The sequence below is a fragment of the Bubalus kerabau genome, chromosome 23 (genome assembly GCF_029407905.1).
Source record: "Bubalus kerabau isolate K-KA32 ecotype Philippines breed swamp buffalo chromosome 23, PCC_UOA_SB_1v2, whole genome shotgun sequence".
Classification (NCBI taxonomy): Eukaryota; Metazoa; Chordata; class Mammalia; order Artiodactyla; family Bovidae; genus Bubalus; species Bubalus kerabau.
The window spans coordinates 11,525,408-11,550,748 of NC_073646.1; the positions used below are offsets into that span (position 1 = coordinate 11,525,408).

The 25,341-nt window shown below is 42.6% G+C and overlaps 1 protein-coding gene and 1 long non-coding RNA gene across 2 annotated transcripts; one reads left to right on the forward strand and one right to left on the reverse strand.

Moving 5' to 3' along the window:
• Positions 1-341: 341 nt before the first annotated feature.
• Positions 342-12,907, reverse strand: RSL1D1 (ribosomal L1 domain containing 1). Its single transcript, XM_055561770.1, has 9 exons — positions 12,701-12,907; positions 10,047-10,186; positions 7,472-7,610; positions 6,441-6,589; positions 6,252-6,353; positions 4,113-4,206; positions 3,899-4,024; positions 2,758-3,030; positions 342-973 (listed from the first exon to the last, which is right to left on the reverse strand). Exons 1-9 carry the CDS (start codon positions 12,797-12,799, stop codon positions 647-649), a joined length of 1,449 nt encoding a protein of 482 aa, XP_055417745.1. The 5' UTR covers positions 12,800-12,907; the 3' UTR covers positions 342-646.
• Positions 12,908-15,156: 2,249 nt separating this feature from the next.
• On the forward strand, positions 15,157-19,701 carry LOC129638044 (uncharacterized). Its single transcript, XR_008707674.1, has 2 exons — positions 15,157-16,843; positions 16,928-19,701. It is a non-coding gene; the product is annotated as an uncharacterized LOC129638044 (long non-coding RNA).
• The last annotated feature ends 5,640 nt before the right edge of the window (positions 19,702-25,341 follow it).

Sequence of the window (25,341 nt, forward strand, 5' to 3'; positions counted from 1 at the left end):
CAGGGTTTCTCTAACTGATGACAGTTAATTTCCCTCAACAAATGCATGCTAATTCAGTGATCTGGAACCTTGGGTCATGGAATCAATTATTTTATTTCTGATTCAAGGGTCTTTTCCAAGATCCATCTCGGCATGGGGGCCATGAAACTGGAGTTGGTCACCAGTTCCATGGCTGATTCGCATTAAGTCCACCAGTGGCCTGCAGACAAGCTCTGGATACGTCTGCACAAATTACTGTAATGGAGCTGTCAAGTGAACAAATGGCTGAAATCACATGAAGTCAAGAATTATCTCATAGGCATTCAAGTAAAACACCAACAAGATTTGGAATGCCAACAGTGTATCGTGAAACAAATGTGACACTTTAATAATAAAAAACACAACCACGAAGAAGCACTATACTTTCCCTCTATTACATTAGCAAATACACAGAAGAACAACAAAATAAATGGACCTACTTCCAACCACTGGTTCTTATACATCCATGAATATTTATCAGAATTACTTGTGGAGGTATTAAAAAAATATACTGAAGTTTAGGTAGGCCTCACTCTGAGGTTGCAGCAGGGGTCAGAGTCAGAACCCAGGTATTTTTTTTTACAAGCTCTTCGGATAGTTGAGTTTCCTGCTGGTTGAGTCTCTGCTTTTAGGCTGACTGGGGTACTTTGGGTTTTTTGGGTCGCTGTGTCAGGGTACGGGGGGCTTTTTTCACAGAGCTACTAGCAGTGGTGAAGAACTTGGCCTCTGGCTTTTTGGGAGTCTGTCTTGGGTCTTTTTTCCCCAGGGAAGAGTTTCTTTCTTTCTCCACCTCTTCTTTGACTCTGGCCTTCTTCCCTGGGCCTTTCCCTGGGGTCTTGGGCTCCACAGCTATTGGGGTCTCCAGGGCTGGGGAGGCCTTTCTCTTCTTCCCACGAGCTGTGTTGGGACCAGGACTCTTTTTCGGAGACTTCTTTCCTATTGCAGCTTTTTGTATCTAAGAAAAAGAAAAAGGTGGGTGAATATGGGGCAGACTACTAACAATGTAACCCAAAGAGCTTCTGTTCTTAAAATTTAGAGAACCCCTAAAAGGCACACTGCAGCACAAATTGTAAGCAACGGCTTTTCCTTCTGCCTTGCAAACGTTCTGAAAGGCAGCTAGCTGCATTTCATTATTAATGACTGTAGAAAGGACCCTAGCATTTTCTTGGTGCAATCAGCGGAAAACCATCTTTTCCTATGGCTGGGGCTAAGGGCTCCGGGAAGCACACGTTGGGAGCACAGCAGGGAGACCTGTGACCTCATCCTGACTTTTCTTCACCCTCAGGAGTAAATTCCCTATATGTGTGTTAGGGCAGTGGGTTACCCTGCTGAAAACCAGGTTGGTTGGCTGGCTACCCAGTTAAAACCAACTGTGGGGCATGTTAGAAAAAAGCGGGGACTGTACTCCAGGCTGGGACGCCTGGATTTTTCAAACACCCTAGATGATCCGAGGACAACATTCCAGCAATGGATTGTGTCCCACACAGAGAGACAATATAGACAAAACCACCAAAAGGACTTTGTTTCTGACAATATAAAACAGACGGAAATTTTGAAAACCATTAAAAATACGATGAAACTTTCGTATCTTTCCCCAAATTTCCTAGGTGGTTCAAAAGGCACACACACTTCTACACTCTTTTCCAACCATGCTGCACAGCTTATGGGATCTCAGTTCCCTAACCAGGGATCAAACCCGGGACCATGGCAGTGAAAGCGCAGAGTCCAACCACTGGACCTCCAGGGAAATGCCGACACTTGAATACTCTTGAACTGTATAACCCCGGCAGTGATGCTTTCCCCTCCAGCGTATCACCTTCCAGTCACGTTAAAAAAAATACAGCTTACTTCTAGAAACAATTATACTGCTTACAGTAAACATACTAATCATCAACATTAATTTCAAGTGTATTAAAAAAATCTCAATAGCACTTTGGGGATACTTTAAAAGGAATATTTTCACTAACAGAGAAAAATTATAATTCTGTTCAAAGAATTTCAACAGAATTTGAAGGATTTTAAGGATTACTGTTACAAAAATATACCTAATAGGTAAAATGCAGGGACAGCCAAGGGACAACCCTGACGGGCTATGCCCAGAGAGGCTGTGAGTCTCCCTGACATATGGCAAGGGCCACCCTCCAATCTCCTTTTTAAAAGGACCCACTGCTCCCCTCTGACTCTGAGGTCTCTCCTCAATAGCTGGATGGATACTCTGAGTGAAAACATTAACAAAGCACCCCAAAAGAAAAAAACTCAGTTCCTTTAAACCACCTCCTCTGAAACCCATGAAGTCAGACTTCCATTAAGAGCCATGCAGGACCGAGTGTTTGCAAAGGTGTCAGAGGCAGGACCCAGCACCCAAGTTTCCCCTCAGGTAAGTTTTCTGAGATCAATTATGTGGTGACTGAGAACTTATCTTCACAAACGGAATCTGCTCTTCAAAACCACAGGCAACATGGTTGAATTATTAGCATTATTAATATGGCTGAGTCTCCCTCGATTCCAAGGTACATGAAGAAAGCCTTGGCTGACTACAGGTCACTCCAATATTTGAGGAGGGGAGCAGAGTCAGTCAGAGGTTCTTGGGGCTCACCCTGGTATTTTTCATCCCTTGCTTCACAAATTTCTACAAGAGCTGCCTCCCAGGTGTAGCACTCCCTGTCCCTCAGCAGTGCCTGCCGGCACACGTGGGCCCCAGAACCCATCCACAACGGGCACCAATATTAATGAAAATACCTTGGCGCTTCCTGCAGCTGGAGTTTCCTTCAATGGCACCAGCAATGGGATTTCATCTTCAGAATCGTCTTGTGCTTTAGGAAGGGCGCTCACCCCACCGGTCTCCTCCTGGGGTGCAGGGTCCTGGGCTGGAACGCCCCCAGTTTTGGGGGCCACTGCATCGGTTGTTGGGGCAGGTTTGGCCTTTGCAGCCTGCTTCAGAAGCTTCTTTTCTTTCTTCTCCTGCTGTCTTTTAAGAGCTCTGTCTGTCTTCTTCCGGCTTTTCTTTGATACCTCCAAAAAGAACCAAGCGTAATTTTAAAGGTGGAATCTTCTTAGCACGTGTAGTCAGGTCTTTCGTCAGCTCCTGAAAGGGCCTAGACCTGCCCAAGATCCAAGCAAACGAGCCCCACTGCCACCACTTGAAACCCAACTCCACAGCTAAAGGTGCATTTTATGTGGTGAATTCTATCCAGAACCTGGGTATGTGAAGCGTGTGGTCACCGGCTGTGTGGAAGTCAACTTCGTCTACAGGTCGAGTTATGAATAATTCGGAACTGTACAGTATGTGTTGTGAAATAGCTGGTCTTCCATACATGCAGGGTTCCATATCTACAAACTCAACCAGATGTGAATCAAAAATATTCGGGGGCGGGATCCCCAAAGTTCAGAACAGCAAAACTTAAATTTGCTGCACTCTTTACATAGCGTTCACACTGCATTCAGTATTATAACCTAAAGATGATTTAAAGAATACGGGAGGATGTGTGTAGCATACCTTATATACTGGACATTGTTGTTCGGGCATGTAAACAAACAACAAAAAAACCACTCACTGGACACATGGATGAACAGGGCTGGAGAAAGACTGAATCAACTAGGAGACTGGTCCAACCAATAACAAAAGGGTCCACTTTCTCTCCTGCCACTTTTCACAATAGTACCAGCAGTACTTAAAACCCACACACCAGAACCAAGAGGCATGTCAGCCTCAAGCAGTCTTACATTTTGCCCACAAATAACCAAGTACTCAACAGCCTCGATTTTGGGTTTCCTCTTCCTCTCAGCCTCTCCTGCAGGCTCTTCTGAACCTCTGTTCTCTCTTCTTGGGCTATGCTTACAAACATGATGAAGCCTGTCCAGGATATGAACTTCTACTAACCTTTTTCAACAGGTCTCGTATGCGGAGTCCCTTGGCTTCACCCTGACTGCTGACAAAGGAAGAGAAGACAGGCAGGGAAACCGACCGCTCAGTCTTCACGAACAAGAGCTTCACACTCTCCCACTTCTGAAACAGACAGAAGAGCAATGTCACCCATGCGGGTTTTGCTTCTTTAATATGAAGGACTGACTGTGAGACATCTGTAAGACCGTACCTCCGGCAGTTTCTGCGAGAGACTTTTTGCAACAGCAACAACATTTTCCACGATGTGCTCAATCGGCATCCCCGTGTGACCAATGCGGATAGTGCTGGAAAAGCATCCGACACAGAGACGTGAAAATGTAACTTGCTTCTCAAAATAAAGCATAGGCTGGTATATGACAAACAGAAGTACACAACTCAAACATTTTTTTTAGGGTAGAAACACTAAGATATTCAGGTCCTCCATTTATTTTAAGAGAAGATGATCATCTTTCCTGTTCTAGAAGAAATATCTTCCTCCTGAAATATCAAGAGGTGATTAGCTGCTGCTCTCTGGTGACCTAGATGGGAGGGAAATCCAGGAGGGAGGGGGTACATGTATATGTACGGCTGATTCGCGTCACTGTACAGCAGAAACTAGCACAACTTTGTGAAGTAACTATACCCCCGCCATCAAAATAAGAAGTGACTGAGGAGCTGGCACATAATCGTGTGAGGTTGGGAGGGTCAGCGGGGAGGGCCACAGGAAATTCTACCTGCGTTCTAGAGAACACAGGTCCCTGAGCCAGCCCTCAAGCTTTGCTGAGGGTGATAACCCCCAACAGTGGCTGCTCTGGAAAAGACCCACTCCCAGGAGGACCGCTTGCTATTTTTATAGCCCCACTGCCCTGACGCAGCATCAGCTGCTTGTGGAATAGCATATTCTGGCCGAGAGCAAAACTATCTCCTCAGCTGAAGCAGAAGGCACCCATGGGCCACTGGAGAGTCCAGAAGCGCCCACAGCTCAGCCACCAGGTCCCCTGGTCCTGCCAGCTCCCACTCTCCCTGCCAGGGGAGCTGACAGGCAGGCTGGCTGTTGGTGGGGTATCTGCAGAATGAGGGTGATACGGGCTGCTGATCCCACCTCTCTCAAACCAAAGAAGGGGCTCGCCCATTCTGTGTGCCCACTGGCACTGACCTGCAACACACCCTGAACCAGGCCTCTGACCCTCAAGCTAACTGATTCCCATAAACCACTACTTTTATGTCAGCCTATAAATATAGAGTGGGGGGTCCAGGCCTGACCATTAACTCTACTCAGCTGCTTAACTCACCCAAGTAGGAGGGTTCCCACCTGCAGGCAGAAGATGACACCAGAGTCCACCAGTCTCCCCAGCCATGCCCTGCTCTAACTCGGCCAGAGACACTGCTGAGGGGTGGCCTCCCTGGTGAGCCTGTTTCGTTATGGATGTGACCACTGGGTCCACATGGGCTTCCGGGGTATCTCTGGGTGGAAAGGCTCTACAGCCCTGCCCTACTGGCAGTCGCTCATCCCTACACCACAGATGTCCCAGTCATCAGATTACGTGTTTTATGAAATGATGTTGAATTATGTTCCTCCACACAACTCAAACTTAACCATCCCTTCAAGCACTCAAACTCAACTTGCTTCTGAGTCTAATTAAAAAAAAGAAAAAGGCTGAGCTGCTCTGTCCATCTGAAGGCTGGGATGCAGTCACTGTCCTAAAAGGTCTTTGGTGGGTGTGGGGATTCCACCCAGCTCAGCATTCCAGCAAAGAGAAGCTCCATGAGACCATGCCGAGATATAAGACGGGCTGGTAAAACAGGGGAGATGAAGAACTCACTTCTCAAGAAGTTAAAGCAAGACTGAAGTGGGCCTTGACTTTAAAGGACAAATGATGCTGGTCAACACAGAAGCCCAGAACTACTAACATTCCCTAAGCATCGGTCTTATTCTCCTGTTTTCCTGAACATCTGGAGGTGCCCTATCCAATACAGTAAAAGTCAGCAGACATGCCTTTTTAAATTCAGCTAAAAACAAGTGAAGCTGGAAATTCGGTTCTTCAGCTGCAGCAGCCACATCACGAGCTCAGCACCCATGCGTGGCTCATTCTCCTGTGAGACTGCACAGCCACAGACCGTCTCCAGCACTGGGGAAAGTTCTAGGGGGCAGCACCGTTCTAGAGAACTGAATACTTCTAAGGAATGAATTTTAGTTTATCTGAAGAATCTGATTTCATCAACACCATCTTATAAATGTTTATACAGCCACCGCTGTTGTTCATTGAGTCGTGTTCGACTCTGCAACCCCAATAAAACCATTACTAAAGACAAAATTAAACAGAGGCACACCTTCACGCCTTTTACCTACCTGCAAGAGCCGCTCTTAGAGATGTTTAAGACAGTTCCCCCAATGCAGTCGTTGATCTCTCTAGATAGTGTCTTAGACTGAAGGTTTACAGATACTGGAACCCTAGAACAACACAATGGCTCTTTACCACAGCACATAACAGCCATAAACATCACGTTACTCAAGTCTGGTCACTGCTGAGAAACTTACTTCTTTCTGTTGTAGAAATGCCTCCCCAGATGTGAGGGCAAGAGCCGCCTGATTCTGGCATCTGTAATGAAGAAGTCAAAACTACCCAAAAGGCGGAGCTTGGCTTCATAGGCTTTATATTCCTTTTTTAAAGTTCGGAGGGGGATAATCTAGAAAATTTAAGACAATGTAAAAACATGAATATACAAAATAGAAACAGACTCAGTGACACAGCAAACAAACTTAAGTTTACCAAAGGGGAGAGGGGAGGGGAGGGACAAATTAGGAGTTTGGGATCAACAGATACAAAACGATATTGTAAACCAACTATACTTCGATAAAAAAGAAAAAGGAGAAAGAAAGTAGAGGGGGGAAAAAAGAGAAAGTATAAAAACACAAAAAAACTAAGAACCTGGACAAGAAGAAGAAATTCAGGGACAATTTGTGTTTAGATTCTAAAATGCCCTGGAGTCACAGCTAAGCGGACACGAATGTGCCTCAAATAGCACAGGTACTAGACTGACCGCTGGGGACACAGAGGAATGAGCAGGACCCTCGGCTAAAGACACTGTACCACCAACTACAGAAACGGTAAGAGGTGCTGAGCCAGAGGCAAACCCAGGACACCCCGGAGAAAGGAGCAATTTAACAGAGCAACCTTCTGTAAAATCTTCAAGACAGAAACATCACTGATGCTCATGTAGAGCTCTTAGGCCAACCAACCTCAACAGCTCATTCATTACAAGCTGGAGGGAATATGCCCTACCCAAAGCCAATGGGTAAATTAAGTTAAAAATTAAATTCCCAGGAGAGGAATATGTACTAGGTAATATATTACCTGTCACTTCAACTGAAATCTTTTTTTGGGGGGGCCAGGCACGGGGGAGAGCCAAAAGGCATGAGGGATCTTAGTTTCCTGACCAGGGCTCAAACCCAGGCCCCCTGCAGTGGAAGCACAGGATCTTAACCACTGGACCACCAGGGAAGACCCTCTTGTCACTTCAACTGAATCCAAACTTTAGTTGCCTTGAAAATATTAACCTGCTCCCTACCTGAGAAATGGTTTTGATCCCATGGTTGTTTAGAAGCTTCTTATAATAACGTTCTGTCTGTTCAGAGCTTAAATTTGGTTCATCTTTGGTAAATAAACAAACGTCTGCTAAATCTGATCGAATACCATGAGGCAAAGACCTGCAAAATACATGAAACAGACCAAGGAATAAAGCATTATAACTGATCATATATATGTTTATATCCCACAAAATACACAATAAATCCAATCATTTCAATAAACTTTATCATGGTTTTTAAACAAATAAGCTACTGAGCACAGCACACACATACATACAGTTTTCAATGGTACAGAAAAGTTAAGATTCAAATACTAAATCACCACAAATATCCACAGATCGAAATACCATTAACATTTGGGATGCGATTAAGAGTTAAAATATATCAAGGACACTCAAAATAGTATAAATGTAACTATTATTTGGCCACAAGACACATGGCATTTTAGTTCCTTCCAGGGTTCAGACCTATGCCTCCTGCACTGGAAGGTGGAATCCTACCCGCTGGCCCGCTAGGGAAGTCTGATCATCATTTTATACATTTGTTGTATATACACATGTACTATGAAGCGCGAGAATAATTCAGTTTCATCAGGGCAGTTCTGTTTCAGAACGCTACCTTGCAGAAACCTCTGGGCTCCATAATCATAACTCTTAAGAGCTGAAACAGAAAACTGAGCAAACCCACAGGCCCCAGCAAACACGCATTATGCTGAGTCTCAAAAAGGGAAAAAAAGGCTTAGCTCGGGCGCTAGGTCTGTGTGTCCTGAGGAAACATTTCCTTAGTTTAAGAGGAGAGCAAGCCACAGCAGCAGGACTTGGACAATGAGACGGCAAGTGGCAGAAATCACCAAGAGGTGCTGCTGCTGCTAAGTCGCTTCAGTCGTGTCCGACTCTGTGCGACCCCAGAGACGGCAGCCCACCCGTCCCCGGGGTTCTCAAAGCAAGAACACTGGAGTAGGTTGCCATTTCCTTCTCCAATGCATGAAAGTGAAAAGTGAAAGTGAAGTTGCTTAGTCGTGTCCGACTCTTAGCGACCCCATGGACTGCAGCCCACCAGGCTCCTCCGTCCATGTGATTTTCCAGGCAGGAGTACTGGAGTGGGGTGCCATTGCCTTCTCCGCACCAAGAGGTGAGCAGTTGGGAAAATAACCTGGACAATGTGAGGGCCAGTGTGGAATAAACAAAGAGCACACCCGGATATGCGAAGCAGGAACTAAAGCAACATGGCTAGGGCTGCTCATGGCTATGAGTTAAGAGAGTCTGAGGGTTAAAGGCGTCTTCCCAATTTGTAATCATTCTTTAAAAAAAAAAAAAAATTGCTTTTAGATGTCTTCATTGACTTTGTTACAATGTTTCTGTTTTTTGTCTTTGGCCAAGAGGCATGAGGGATCCCAGCTCCCCAATCAGGGATTGAACTTGCACCCTCCAGCATTAGAAGGTGAAGCCCTTGGAGAAGGAAACGGCAACCCACTCCAGTGTTCTTGCCTGGAGAATCCCAGGGACGGGGGAGCCTGATGGGCTGCCGTCTGTTGCGGACACGACTGAAGCGACTTAGTAGCAGCAGCAGCAGCAGTATGATTGACATGGTTAAGGTGAATATTTTAGTTAGGCTTAAGGAGGAATTTCCAGTCTCAAAATTATAGAGAAAATCCTAGCTAGTTTAAAATTACAGAAATAAAACTGACGATCTGATAACACTGTTAGTTCTGGCCTTAATTTCCCTCGTGGAACACCACAATATACTATAAAAATAAAGGAAACAAAAAAAAAAGGGGAAACTATTCAACATTAAAAAAAAAAAAAAAAAAAAAGAAGGTGAAGCCCTAACCATCAGACATCTGGGGATAACATCTCCAATTGTAGTTATTCGTAACCCCTATCCTCCACTCTTATGGGGGAAAGAAAAGCTATCCCGCATCTCGCTTTCTATAACAGAGCTAGCTTTGGAAATGAAGGATTCCACAGAGAGGCAGGTTACCAGACAGAATATAGGACACCCAGTTAAACCTGAATCATTTTTTAAGTATAATTATGTCCCCATGCTACTTGAGACCTACTTACACTAACAAAAAAATTCCCCCGTATTTTTATTTGCTAAGTCTGGCATCTTTGACCTAAGAGTTCTAGCAATAAGAATGTGTAATCTTCATGGGTTTCTTTTCTGTAAGGAATTCACTGTCAAATTTTTAGTAGTCTTGTATATAGGAATGAGTTTAGCACCTCAGTAATTTTAACTTGGAACTAGTTGGACATGGAAAGATAACAGATTCTATGAAAATACGAAAGCTGTTTCATTTATTCTAACTTTTGTCCTCTCAAAAACCAGGTTTTCAGATTCAACAGAACTGAATCTGGCTTTGGTCAAATCATCCACCAACCATTCAGAAAACTGATGGAATTTTTAGAAAATTTAAGCAAGTCTAAATCCGATGGTTTTCAAATCAGATTATTTTGAGTTTACAAAGTTTCCACCAAAAACTAAGTTGACAGTTGTTAAAGCTCCACAAAACAGCCAAGCAATTAAGACCAGCAAAAGAAGAAAACAAGAACTTACAATCTGACCCTCAGTTCTTTACTTGGAATTTTCCATAATACCACCATTAAAAAGAAATTTTCATTCTCATTCAGAAGTTTTTCATTTGCGTTTTTCCTGGATCTGGAATGTGCCAACAGAGCCTCCACTGCCTTCTTAACCTGCAAGTGGAGATACACAAGTCAGTCAAATTTCAATTGAATTTAGCAAAATTCAAAATCTAGCCCCTCCCCAGAATTTGCCCCTGCTCAATTTCTATTTTCGCAGGTAATCTCCACAACCATACTCATCAAGATTGTGCAATCTGTAATCAGAGGAATGCAGCCACCTGAAGTCCAGTGGTTAAGACTCTGAGTTTCCACTGCAGGAGGCACAGGTCCCTGCAAGGCCAAAACAAAACACTAAGCGGGAGCAGCTTCCCCCGCACTCGACAATGAAGGCAGCAAACCTCATAAAAGCACAGTACATCTGCGTCTCACATTTTCTGAGTGCCTATCATGCGCCAGGCGCCCCCGGCCCCTTTGCTTTGTTTGCATCACCTTCTCTGATCCTGGAGAGCAGAGCCCATTTTTAAATCCGAGGAAGTTACCAAGGATCAAGCGACTTGGCCAAACTGCAGGGGGTATGTGTATACATACAGCTTATTCATCTTGCTGTACCGCAGAAACTAATACAATGTTGTAAAGCAACTATACTCCAATAAAAATGAATAAAAAATAAAGCTTCCTAATTTGCAGCTTTATTTCTAACAAAGCCTAATCAGAATGTTAAAGGGAAAACCAGTCCATCCTAAAGGAAATCAGTCCTGAATATTCACTGGAAGGACTGATGCTGAAGCTGAAACTCCAATACTTTGGCCACCTGATGTGAAGAACTGACTCACTGGAAAAGACCCCGATGCTGGAAAAGATCCAAGGCAGGAGAAGGGGACGACAGAGGATGAGATAGTTGGATGGCAAAACCGACTCAAAGGACATGACTGAGTAAACTCTGGGAGTTGGCGATGGACAGGAAGGCCTGGTGTGCTGTGCTTCATGGGGTCGCAAAGAGTTGAACACCACTGAGTGACTGAACTGAAAGGGAAAACTTGCTTAAAAAAGCATTCCTTTAGAATACCCAGAAGGAGCCAAACCAGTCGTGTGGTTTTCAAGGTATAATTTGGGCCTGTTTTAGAGACATTCCCTTTTCTCTTGCCCCACTGTATTGCTGTTATAAGGTGATTCCTTTTGTGTTCTGATACCTACTCATCTTGTGAAAAACTTAAAACATTTAAGCAATGTTAAACTCAGAGAAGGGGGCAGCAGAGGATGAGATGGTTGGATAGCATCACTGACTCAGTGGACATAAACTCCAGGAGATAGTGAAGGACAGAGGAGCCTGGTATGCTCTGGTTGGACATGACTTAGTGATGGAACTACAAAAACTCTGTGAGGCAGTTCAAAATGGAGTCACAGTGGCCAGCATGAACTTCCGTATCAGTTGTTTTAAAACATCTGCTAGCAATTTCCATGGTGGTCCAGTGGCTAAGACTCTGTGCTTCCAATTCAGGGGCCTGGGTTCCAACCCTGGTCAGGGAGCTAGATCCACATGCAGCAACCAAGAGTTTCCACATGAGGCCACTAAGACCCGGATCTGTCAAATAAATATTTTTTAAAAACCTGCTGTAAGACTGCAAGTGTCTCAGAGTGATAAACTGAGAGTGTTACTTTAGATGAGAAATTTGATGGGCAACATGTGTGAAACAGAAGGAGCAACTGATAGAGCCATGACCCACTCCCCTGTAATAACTGTGTGTGCTAAGTCTCTTCAGTGGTGTCTGACTCTTGAGAACCCCATGGACCCACCAGGCTCCTCTGTCCATGGGATTCTCTAGGAAAGAACACTGGAATGGGTTGCTCTTTCCTTCTCCAGGGGATCTTCCCCACCCAGGGATCAAACCCTGCGTCTCTTATGTCTCCTGCACTAGCAGGTGGGTTCTTTACCACCACTCCTCAAAAAGGGACCCCGGAGCCGAGAGACGTGATGTCTCCTCGCTGGAGGACGCGTCTCCATGCTGCTGAGAGCTGTTGCAGACGGATACTGCCGGAAGGCCTTATTTCAGTAGGAGCCTGCTTCCCTCTCGGGCTTGTTAAAGAGACCAGCTGCCGGACTTCTGCTTGTGCTGCGACGCCTCCTCCCAGGATTTCTCCCTGGAGGCTACTCTGTGTTCTGCGCTAATTATTTGCAATCAACTGAGAGGTTTATGAATTGTCAGAAACAAAAGCAAAAAAGGCAAACGGCAGGGAAGCAGAGCCAGGTGGGCCTCACTCCAGGGCCCCAAGGTATACCTGAAATCCAATTCAAGATAAGGGACTCGCCTGGCGGTCCGGCGGTTAGGACTCTGAGCTCGCACTGCAGATGGCACGGGTTTCATCCCTAGTCGGAGAACTAGAACCCCGAAAGCCGCGCGGAGCGGCCATTAAAAAAAAAATCAACTCAAGAGAGCCAGGCCGCAGGGCTGGAGGAGGCGGGCATCTAGCCGGCTGTTTAAGGCAGCGGGAGAGCGGAGAACACCGCAAACGAGCTACCCTAAGCCCAGAAGGCGTCCACACCGGCGCGGAGCCCGCCCTAGGAATCCGCGACTCACAAGGCCTCGGCCGCCCCGCTTCCAAACTCCCCGCCCGGGGGCCACTCACCTGCTCTTCGTCCAGCTGCTCCGGGCCGGCCGGGGTCTCTGGAGTCGAAGCTGAAGTCTCGGGTGAGGTTGACGGCGGGTTAGAAGCCGAAGCCTCCATGTCGCCCTCACCGCGTGCAGACTCGCGTGCCTACGCGAGAGCTCGCTCTCCGTGCGCACGCGCGGACACACGCCCGTAGCCGGAAGCTGGGAGGCGGGAACCGGACGCTCGCGTCACTTCCGGGAGCGCGGGGTCGGGCGCTTCGGCGTCGCGGTGTCAGAGATAGGCGGGCTGGAGCAAACTGAGGTAGGTTCTCTCTCTGCGATCTGAGTCGCTACGACGAGGGGCATAGATGCCTCTCAAGTTTCTTCAGCTCCCGGTGTCTGTGAGGCGCGGGGAGCAGCCTGGCAACGCTTGGCTCTCATTCTTCCACGAAAGCGGGCGAGCGCCCTGAAGTGGAAAAGGAGGCCTGTCCGCCCACCCGGTGGGGCCACCCGCTCTGGGTGGACCCCGACCTTGGAGCAGGAGGCGCGGGACGTGGGGAATCTGGCCCCACCACCTACCTGCCGGGTGACCTGGGGCGAACCCCCGCCGTTCCCAAGCACAGGCCCTTCCCCGCCGGCTGGTGACGGTTCCGTGCACGGGAAACACCGGGCGAGTCGTTAAGCGGTGTGGGGCCCGAACGGTGAGCCGGGGCCGATCTCCTGAGCTTCGAGTTTCACAGAGGCGGGAGGTAAGAGCAAGTGCAGCTAACGGTGCAGACTGGAGAACGGGAGAAGGCCCTTCTCCCTCCCCGCGGCCCCACAGGTGACCACTGGTTACCTGTTTCTCCTGGAGCTTCCCAGGGATGTTCTACGTATGTGTGCTGCTGCTGCTGCTGCTAAGTCGCTTCAGTCGTATCTGACTGTGCGACCCCAGAGACGGCAGCCCACCAGGCTCCCCGGTCCCTGGGATTCTCCAGGCAAGAACACTGGAGTGGGTTGCCATTTCCTTCTCCAGTGCATGAAAGTGAAAACTGAAAGTGAAGTCGCTCAGTCCTGTCTGACTCTTCGCGACCCCATGGACTGCAGCCTACCAGGCTCCTCCATCCATGGGATTTTCCAGGCAAGAGTACTGGAGTGGGGTGCCATTGCCTTCTCCGTCTACGTATGTTTAGGAAACTTATACTTTTTTCTCTTTATGGATGGTTGGGCTTCAATTTAGTTTTTGTTGTTGTTGTTTTTTTTTTTTCTTTTTTAAGACAAGTAGTAAGCTCTGTGCCCATCGTTCTGTACGTTGCCCGTTTCTCTTAAGGTATCTTAGAGGTTGTCCAAGTCAGTACTTAAGTCTTTGCCTCTGTTTGTTTGTTTGTTTTTACAGCCATATGGCCTTTGACCACCAGAGCTTTTTTTAGGAGCTTTTTGATGGATATTCAGGTTGGCTCGTTTTGCAAAGAGCTATAGATCCATGTGTATGTATGACTGAGTCCATCTTCTGTCCACCTGAAACTGTCACACATTGTTAATTGGCTATACTCGAATACAAAATAAAAAGTTTAATTAAAAAGATTAAGCACAAACTACTGTACATAAAATAGATAAGCAGCAAAGAATTACTGATAAAGAAATTAGCTGAATCGCTGTGTTGTACACCTGAAACTAACACTGTATTGTAAGTCAAATATGTTTCTTAAAAAGCTATGAAATTTTGAAAGGATGGGAGTGGGATGCTTTCCATGTCAGTTGCTTTCAAGGAAATGCTCCTTCCTTATTGCCAAAGCTGAAAAAAGGGGAGTTCTGCTGATCTCTAATACTGACTTTATCTTAAAAAAAAAAAAAAAATTACTGAAATACAGTTAGTTTACAGTATTATGTCTCATTTTGTCTTTAATCAAAAACTTGTAGGAAAAATGTTCTAAACCTTTGGCACCAATTCCCACTTGCCTGTTTTAGAATCTGGAATTCTAAATGGAATTCCAGATTGATCTGCTAGCAGATTGGAATTCATTTTAACATGATAATGAGCTGTTACTTTAGGCTGCATGTACTGTGTCTCCTAGTATTCTGAAAAGAACATCAGGGCTGCCGCATGTTGTGTCACCTGAATTCAAGTTCAGAGCCAGACTTCCAGGCCAAGGCAACAGCGTGAATTCTGGTAAAAGAGGATGGTGGTGTTTGGAAGTAGTAAGTGGCTGGAGTAGGGATGTGCAGAGGGGAGAAGGAGGAGATGAGTCTAGCGTGGGTAGGTTAAGGGATTTATTATCAAGCTGAAGTTTTATATTTTGGAGAAACCATACAGATACAAGGTTTTTGAACTGGTCTCAGGGAAGAAGAGAAGACAATGGCACCCCACTCCAGTACTCTTGCCTGGAAAATCCCGTGGACGGAGGAGCCTGGAAGGCTGCAGTCCATGGGGTCGCTGAGGGTCAGACACGACTGAGCGGCTTCACGTTCACTTTTCACTTTCATGCCTTGGAGAAGGAAATGGCAACCCACTCCAGTGTTCTTGCCTGGAGAATCCCAGGGACGGGGGAGCCTGGTGGGCTGCCGTCTATGGGGTCACACAGAGTCGGACACGACTGAAGTGACTTAGCAGCAGTAGTAGCAGCAGGGAAGAAGAGGAATTAGTAATGAATTAGACTTTAGGAAGGTTGATCTTTCTGTGGTATTGTAGTGGTTAAAAGAGTCACGTGCCCACAAATTCACTGAAGCCTTAAGTGATGGAGTTTCATTCCCCTGTCGCTTGAGTAAGGGCTCGACTTAGTGATTTGCTTTTAGTAAATAGAATAGAGCAGAAGTGAGGGGATGTCACTTTGAAATTAGGTTATAAAAAGACTATAGGTTCAACCTTAAGTGTTCTTTTCCCCTCCCTCTTTCTGTTTTTCAAATTACTTGCTCTGGGTGAAACTTAGAGAAGTCCTGAGACTACTCAGGCAACCAAGTGAGACTTTCCTGGTGGTCCCATGGTTAAGACTCCAAGCTTCCACTGCAGGGAGAACTAAGATCCCACAGGCTGCACAGGAAGGCTGAAAAGAAAAAAGGAAACTGGAAATACATGAGATTGCCACAAGCAGCAGCAGAGAGTCAGAATAGGGGTATGGAGAAACCCTGTTAGGAGACAGGAGAAAAAAGAGCCTATCAAATCGAGAAATAGTTTAGGATGTAAAAGAAAACCAAGAGGGTACTTAGGAATGGAGAAGTGAGGATGTGTTAATACCATAAATACTGAAGAACTTCTGAAAAGCCATTTGTTGGGCAATTAAGTCATGGTGACCTTATAGAAAACAATTTCAGTGAAAGGATTATGAGAGATATGAGTGAGAGAGAAAAAGGAACATTGGTATATTTTAAACTTTTATTTACCATTAAGGCAGATGAAAGTGAAAGTAAAGTCACTCAGTCGTATCCGACTCTTTGCGACCCCAAGGACTGGAGCCTAACAGGCTCCTCTGTCCATGGGGTTTTCCAGGCAAGAATACTGGAGTGGGTTGCCATTTCCTTCTTCAGGAGATCTTCCTGACCCAGGAATTGAACCCAGGTCTCCCTCATTGTAGGTAGACGCTTTACCATCTAAACCACCAGGGAAGCCCAGGCTAAGGCAGATGAAGTAAGTGAAATTATTTTTGTGTCCCAGGGAATTCTTTATATTGCCAGTTCTCCTTACTATCAATGATAACATATATAATAGCACTTGCTCATCTACCTCTCTGTCTTCCCTGATGACTCAGTCGGTAGAGTCTGCCTGCAATGTAGGAGACACGGGTTCAATCCTTGGGTCAGGAAGATCCCCTGGAGAAGGAAATGGCAACCCACTCCAATACTCTTGCCTGGCAAATCCTATGGACAGAGGAGCGTGGCAGGCTACAGTCCATGGGGTCACAAAGAGTTGGACATGATTATATATTTAAATATAGATTTATGTAGATATAAATGCTATGTTAACCTCTAAAGCATCTGCTGAATTACTAGTTAGCATTTTTTATTTCTCCAGATTGAACATCTGTGGTCTTATCCTATTCACTTTCAATAGGTCGCAACTCGTGTATGTGCTTACTACCAGGGAGTTTACAACTTAACAGGGCAATAGGGCAAAGTAAGACCTATGAGGCAGGATGTGATCAATGCTGTAATTTTTATAAGCTGCCGCATGAACTCCGATTACTTACAAACTGAAAGAATAGCAATGGTAAGAAGCGTTCTTCTCTAAATTTAGTGTTTTCACCCTTGTGTGATAGTGACTGTTGATTAGTTTGTTTCCTCTATGCACTAGATTGAGTCCTTTGAGACCAGAACTGGGGTTCAAGTTTACTTGGTACACACAAGGTCTGCGTGGCACGTGGTGAGTGGACACTGAATCTGTGAATCCTGTCTTACCTTCTGAAGGCTTTACTCTTTTAATTTTCCTCCTCTTCCATTGTCTTCATTTCCCTTTTCTCCAGTAGCTGGCTTTGTGCTTCATGTGTGTTCTTAAGCAATAGTGCCATGCTATTTTTTTCCCCTATCGTGTTTTGTCTTTGTAGTCAAGTGCTATAAAGCACTTTCAGCTTTCTCCTAACTCTTTAATTTCAATCACACTATTACTATTCTCTCTAAAGTCATCAATGACCTTTTAATTCAAATAATTTTTTAAAAAATCCTCATTCTTTTTGCTCTGTTGTATTTGAAACCATTCTCATGTTCAGTGAAATTTCTCAAGGAATTTTATCCCTTTCTAAATATCCATGCCTGCTATTTATTAAGACCTAAATTAGCCATTAGTGAGCACTAGTTTTAAATGTGAATTGTACTTCATTTGTTTCTGTATAGATGTAGTTGCCGCAGTATGTTATTTAACTTTGGGATTTATGCTGGAAAATATTTTACTCTTGTCAATTAGTCTTTTAAGAGAACTAACCTGAATAATCCACATTATTCTATAAAATTTCACTCAATACCTGAGGGTAAATATTTCATTCATAAATTAAGTAACTTAAATTTTTCTTAAACTGCAGTCAATTCTACCTCTTCTTTTTAAAACTTTTTAAACTCAAGATACTGTTGAACACACACAAGATTAATACTCTGTAAACTTTATCCAGACTCTACTTACTTAATTACATTATTTATGCCCATCTATCCTTTATCCAATTTTAAATGAATTAAATATGATAATTGCCAGCCAAAATGAAAATTGTACTTGTAAAGGAATAATAAAAGCAGTTCTATTAGTGGAAATTGAGTTAAAGGAAAAGTAATAAGTATCTTGAACCATATATGCAAATTGCTTTTTAAAAATTAATATATTAACATCTTAGGGAAGAAATCAAAGTCATTTAGCATGTACATTTCTAATGGGACAATTACTAAGTTTTGTAGTATTTCTTTTCTAGTAAGCATATATTAAGTAAGAGTCAGTCAACATTTTGAGTATCCAGGTCTCACTGAATACTATTGTTTTCCTGAAGGTACTAAAAGGTTTCTCTTTATTTTTGAAATTTTTTTAGTAGTTGCAAATCTGCCTGCTTATTAACAAAATGGCATCAACTGTATGCAAAGTAGTATATACTCGTATAAAGGATTTAATAAATCATGATGCAACTATCTGCAAAGAATGTATGAAGATGTTGCTGGATGGTAAACAAAGTTTAATAACAAATTTAATAATGGAGCTCAAATTCTAGTTACTTGAAAATAAATATTTGCTAGAATCAACTAGTAAATCTAGACAGCCCTGCAAAGTTAAGATAATTATTAGTACAAATGGCAAAATAAGCCATATAGTTAAATATCCATGTCTGAGTTATCTAAAAGCAATTTTTAAAATGTTCTGTCAGTGTCCTCAAGATCTATCCTAGTATTGAAATCTGCTAGGAAATATTGATCTAGGCATGAGGTGAAACAGTATTGCTAACAGTATAGACTGTGACATAAGGGAAATAGGAAGAATATGGTCTTTTTGGTCAGAAAGATTTGAGTCTGGATCCTAACTCAGTAATATAGTAGTTATTTAGCTTTGGACAAGTCAGCTAATCTCCCAAGCCTCTTTTTTTTTTTTTTAAATATGTAAGAGGAAACTAGTTCTGCACTGGAATTGTTAAGAGAATTGAATGAGATAACGTATATATGTACATAGTACCTGGCACATACTGTAATAGGACAGGCTTAGCCTTTTGCTGAAAATAATCATCATTATTGGAAAGTGGAATGTGCATCTTAGGGTCTGAAAGAGGGGAGGCAGTATGCCTAAACTCAAGGAGGGAAGAAGAGGTGGTTAAGTCAAGAAATTACTAGATTCTGATTAAAAAAAAAAAAAATTAGGGAATGAAGGCCCTAGTGAATGAGAAGCAGGAAAACAGTGAAACCAGAGAAAATTTCAGTAGGGAAACTATTAACCTGTTTGCTATTCCTGTTTAGCTCTCTCCCTGTATCTGTGTACAGCTGTGTGGGTGCCTTGAGCACCCCATTTAACTCTTGTCTCACAAAGGACACCAATGCCTCCTTGTACACCATTTAGGAAGACAACTCTTTAATCCTATCAGCCTTATATTCCCTGAGAAATGTCATCAAGACTAGTCTCAGAAGTGATTTCTAGGCTTAAAAAAGGGTGTGTGGGGGTGCTTTCAGCACCATTGATCATCTTTTATTATTGAAGATAAGCAGCTGACAACTTCTTGGAGGACTGTGTTCATTTAACCACAACAGTATGTAACTGGTAAATGTTATTGATAGTCAAAGTGCATCTTTACTTAAATTAGGAAGGTTTTCAATAGCCTCGATATTTGGGCTTCCCTGATAGCTCAGTTGGTAGAGTCCACCTGCAATGCAGGAGACCCTGGTTCAATTCCTGGATTGGGAAGATACCCTGGAGAAGAGAAAAGCTACCTACTCCAGTATTCTTGCCTGGAGAATTCCAGTCCATGGGGTTGCAAAGACTTGGACAGGACTGAGTGACTTTGACTTTCAATAGCCTCTGTGAAGTATTATGATAGGTCAATAAGCGATCAATAAAAGAACTTCTAAAAGTTATTCATACAGGTAATTTAGTAAAATCTACCAAAAAAGAAAACAAGGACTTAACCTTGAGATTTAAAGAGTTAATCAGCAGAGGTACAAGTCAGATGAACTTGGCTCTAACAACATGAAAGTCTGATAGGGACAATCTAGTATTTTTTCTCTTAGTATTTATTTATTTGGCTGCACGGAGTCTTAGTTTTCTGCATGGGTTCTAGTTCCCTGACCAGGGATCAAACCCAGGCCCCCTGCATTGGGTACTGAGTCTTAGCCACTGGGCCACCAGGGAAGTCCTGGGACAATCCAGTGTTATAACTGACAGGGCACATCAAAGGGAACAGAGTGCAGCAGGCATTCAAGACTGATAGATCGGGAGGGAAGCTTAAGTTATTTCACCACCTTTGAGGAATACTAAGTGGTCTGTGTGTGGTAACAGCTTTATAAAAGCAGATAAAGGGAGGAGATGTGAAGCTTTCCTCTCTGGCTTATTTATTCATTTGCATTTCTAATGATAATTCAAACAAATTACCCAGCAGTAAAGAGAATAAACTAGTGATAAGATAGGTGAATTAATTAATCTCTGAACACCCCTGGAAAAAAGACATCTGGGTGCGTAACATGATTCCATTTACCTGGAATTCAAAAACAGGCAAAACTAATCTATGGCAGAGTAGTGATTGCCTTGGCAGGAGGAAGGGATGGATTGGAAAGAGGCAGAAAGAAACTTTCTGTAGTGATGAAAATGTTCTATATGTTGATGGGGATGTTAACATAATTGTATACACCAGATTAATTCATTGTTAAACTTGAGATCTGTGCAGTTCTCTGTATGCAAGTTTTATCTAATAATAATAAAAAAAATTCTCCTTTGTGTACACATTCTGTCTGCCTGACCTTTATAAATAGTAATTACTCTTCAGAATCTAATCTTTCAAAATTTCTTTCTTTTATTCTAAAACTAAGTGTATTTGCCAGGAAAATAGCAAAGATGGCAATGGAGATAGTTTTTGTTTGAAGTATAACAATTTGTGTGATTTATTAGCAAACAAAGTTCTTTAGGAGGACTGTACTGCTCAATTCAGAGGGGTGAAGTCTCAACCTAGACAGTCACAAAGAGTGCAAAACAATTTCAACATGTTTCTTTCATTATGTCCCCTCTAGCTAAACTATTGTTCGGGTAGAAATTATCAGTAGCCTCGCTCTTCACTAAACTCAGAACTTTTGGTGAAAATGCCTTAGAATGCAAATTAGGTTCATATAAATAATAAAATTACAATTTCTTTTACTGCTTATTCTTGTTTATTTCACTTTAAAGACTAATGTTGAGTTTAGAGGACAAATTAAATACAAGTTAAATACAAAGAGGCTCAACATTCAGAAAACAAAGATCATGGCATCCAGTCCCACCACTTCATGGGAAGTAGATGGAGGAACAGTGGAAACAGTGTCAGACTTTATTTTTCTGGGCTCCAAAATCACTGCAGATGGTGACTGCAGCCATGAAATAAAAAGAAGCTTACTCCTTGGAAGGACAATTATGACCAACCTAGATAGCATATTCAAAAGCAGAGACATTACTTTGCCAACAAAGGTTCGTCTAGTCAAGGCTATGGTTTTTCCTGTGGTCATGTATGGCTGTGAGAGTTGGACTGTGAAGAAGGCTGAGCGCGAAGAATTGATGCTTTTGAATTGTGGTGTTGGAGAAGACTCTTGAGAGTCCTTTGGACTGCAAGGAGATCCAACCAGTCCATTCTGAAGGAGATCAGCCCTGGGATTTCTTTGGAAGGAATGATGCTAAAGCTGAAACTCCAGTACTTTGGCCACCTCATGTGAAGAGTTGACTCATTGGAAAAGACTCTGATGCTGGGAGGGACTGGGGGCAGGAGGAGAAGGGGACGATAGAGGATGAGATGGCTGGATGGCATCATTGACTTGATGGACGTGAGTCTGAGTGAACTCTGGGAGTTGGTGATGGACAGGGAGGCCTGGCATGCTGCAATTCATGGGGTCGCAAAGAGTCAGACACAACTGAGTGACTGATCTGATATAAATACAAAGAACCACAAAAAGATGCCATGACCGTATATGACTTTTCGAAATCTTCATGTTAGCATCAAATTTTGGTTCTTTTAAAATTCAGAAAACTTAAAATCTAATTGTAATTTGGTCATCATTTATTCTAGACTGGGAGATAAAATTCTCCACTACAAAGCTAAAACATCCAAGGTACTAACGCTATTTTTCTGCTTTAAAATGTGTTGATACAACTTTTGTATCTGACACTGGTTCCATGGGCCATAAAGTATAAAAAGTACTCTATTGTCAACCTTGCACACACAGCTATACAGTGCCTATGTGTCGTCTGATGCCTGAACACGATGTTGAGAACTGTAAAGAAAGCAGATACACTCAGAGTATGACAGAATACAGTAATTATAAACAAACGGACAAATCCTTCAAAAGGGAAGATGACAATTTTTATTGTTATTACAAAAGCAAATTTTTTTTAACTTCAGTCATTTGAATAATTGCAAGAGCAGACTAAGGGCTTAATCCTCACACAGGCACCAAGTCAGGCACAGTAGGTAGCTACAAATCATAAGAAAAAGGTTTCTTTACCTTGGATTCCCGTAATTCCTACCTAGAGCATTCTGCCATGCTTTGGAATTAGGTTAAAAACCCAGCAAACCTAATCAGTTCCCTTCAATTCTGTCTTTTAAAAAAGGAGAACTAAGTATTAACCTGCCATCCAGCGAAAACTAGTCACTAAATCCTGGCCTGAGAGAGATCCACATTTCTTCTAGAACAAAGAGAAGAAACTAGTTAACCAAGATGTGTGCCAAATGTTAAGTCCTTAAAATGTAGACCTGGGCTCAGACCTAAGTTTCACCTAGCACATGTGGGTGGTCTGGTCGCCTGAGGTGTGCAGGAGCTCCAGCTCCAGCACAAACACTCTTCCTGGGCAGCAAGCAAGGAGGTAGCAGGGACTTGGGCTGACAAGCACTAAGCTAATGTGCCTGGCAGAGGGGAGCCTTGGGAAGCACAATGTCATTCTACCTTTGCTGTCCACAAACCTGAGGTTTCCACGGTACGTAGTAAAGGGCACAGTGGCATGTGTGACAAGGCAGAAAAGACTACCACCATTCTGAGGGTCACTTAAATCCTGCCTAATTTTCTGCCTAATCAGACATGGTGCCTTACTGCTTCTCCCTTTTTTGGAGAATACTCCAATATTCCCACACCTTCATGCCCTTAAAACACTTCTTAAACAGCTCAGCTAGCACATTACTGTTTCAAGGAAGCATAGGATTAGAGGTATGTGAAAAGTACATTTACTGAAGGAAGACTCAGTTATGTCCTAGGATATTGAAAATTAAGAATATCCTAGAGCCAAAACCATCATAAGTTGAACCAAATTTACCCTATCTGAAATTTGGCAGTACATTGGTTCAAATGGAAACCACTGAACTATAGGGAAATAAAAACACTTCCTATTCCATTTACTATGAAATCTAATATAACCAACTGAGTGCTAAATTTAAACCTACTAGTCTTTGAGTTGTGCACGTGTTAAGTACATTTATTAAGTTGCTGCCATGGCAAGATCTCTAGAGGAAAGAAACAAGATCATAAAGGTATTAGATGACATCTGCTACAATCATGGAAAAAATCAGCTGGAGGAAATATAAGCCATGTTATTTGGAGACAGAAAATCGTCCCCTAAATTCTGTTGATTGCTATCTACCTTATGTATGTATGTCTGTGAGAGGATTAATGGCACAGTTTATTCTGTTAAGATAGGCCAACACTGAACATTTAATCATTCCACAATCAGCTATAGGGCTGTTACCAGAATTTTCACAAAGGGTTTTTAAAAGCTGAAAGTTGCTTGATGTTAAGAGCTGTAATAAAAACTTCCCTACCCAAACCAAAGAAGCGGTCATCCATGAAGCAGCAGTCCATAAGAAGTCCACGCCAGTGAGGAAAGGTGCTAGAGTGCTGCCAGATGGAACAGCCATCAAAGACCATGGAGTAATTAGTCACAGCTAGTGTTTCTGAAGATTGCCAGGGAGTTTTCTTGATTTTTTTTTTCAAAAGTTCATCATGAAAGCAGTTTTTGAGCATAAGTTCACCTTTTTCTTGGGTTGCAAAACTGCAGCTGGTTGAACGTATGACCCCCAATATCTGTAGCACTTCAGCTGAGGATGCCAGTATCTGTCAACTGCATCACATTCAAAGTCCATCCTATTTTGTAAAAGTAGTTCTTGTAGTTTATGTAACTAGCAGACAAGTATGAACTACCTCTTGTTACAGTGAATAACCTTATTCTTCTACAATTCACAAAGTTTTTACATTCAATTATCACATATTTCAAGACTCAATTCAAAACAAATATACATGGGCTTAATTATTCAAGAATACCTTACTATTTGTCACTTAATTTCATAGCATTATATACTCAGTCCATCTCTTTTAGTTTGATTTTACATAGATTTTCACTGGATGAATTATGTTTGCAAATTAAAAACAAGATTCCCCTTCTCCCATAGTAAGAAATAAAGGTTGAAAAATGGCAATTATTTAATGTTTATTTCAATATCTTAAGTTTATTAATTTAAAAAACTATGATTAAATAATCTAGCATGAAAGCTGTATAAAGAACATCATTAATGTAAAAAGATGCAAAGAAAATTGTGATTCTAACATATCTATGCTAAAGACAGCAAAGAAAAAGGTTTAGGTCTGTAATATCCTAAGTCTGTAGCCAATTACCCTGTTTTTGCATTGTCAACAATATAAACGCACTTGCAGAAGACAAAATGACAGCATAGGAATCTGTATATTGCTTTTCATAGGTCTAACATCTCCCCACACTGCTAGTTCACTTCAGACACATCTGCCCATCCAAGTAACCAGGCAGTGTAATGAAGATTTTTAAATGCATCAAGTAAGCATTCTTCCCACAGAACTTCAAAGCCCACAAAAATGCATGGTGTTGGTTAATTTAACAATGAGGTTTCTTCTAAATAATCTTACTTGCATAAATGTGCAAGAATCCATCAAAAGTTTTATTTCATAATTATATTTATTCTCTTTATTTTTTTAGAGGTAGGCCCTTCACAGTTGATATCCAAGTCATTTTGAGTCTTGGCAACATGCACATAATATTCTAAAAGTGTAACTGTTTTAATAGCAAACATAACTTTTTTTAAAAAATGTGTTCAATTTAAAAATGGAAATATATCTCTGGAAATAATTTCAGTGACTCTTGAGCTTTTAAAGATTCATTAAAATCCAAGCAGTTGCTAGTATTTTGTTCTTATTAACTTGGAAGTATAAAAAGTTATAATGTATTGATTAAAGCTCCCACATATTCCAGAAAACTAAAAGCCCAGATTTGCAAACATAGTATAACTTAAATTTCATGCAACTTTAATAACCATGAGTATAGTTATAGGAAACTGCAGGACAGTAACTGTGCTCTGTCCATAAGCTGTAGCATCATTCATGAAATGAATGGGAATTTTACAGTTATGAAAACATGATAGATTTAGTTTTTATGTTTGTGGCTGGAAATAGTCAGAGGAGGCTTTTCTTTTCTGAGGCAGGAAGATTACAGGGAAGTGACATGTCATTAGATACACACTTACAAAGGATCTTATTTAGAGATTAAGCCAATCTAAAAGAGGCCAA

Excerpts from the sequence above, each read along its gene's own strand:
- RSL1D1 (XM_055561770.1), bottom strand. The coding sequence starts at position 12,799 with ATGGAGGCTTCGGCTTCTAACCCGCCGTCAACCTCACCCGAGACTTCA. Across the intron at positions 10,187-12,700 it reads AGCAGCTGGACGAAGAGCAG|GTTAAGAAGGCAGTGGAGGC; the intron begins GTGAGTGGCCCC and ends CTCCACTTGCAG. Across the intron at positions 4,207-6,251 it reads TCTAAGAGCGGCTCTTGCAG|CACTATCCGCATTGGTCACA; the intron begins GTAGGTAAAAGG and ends ATGCTTTTCCAG.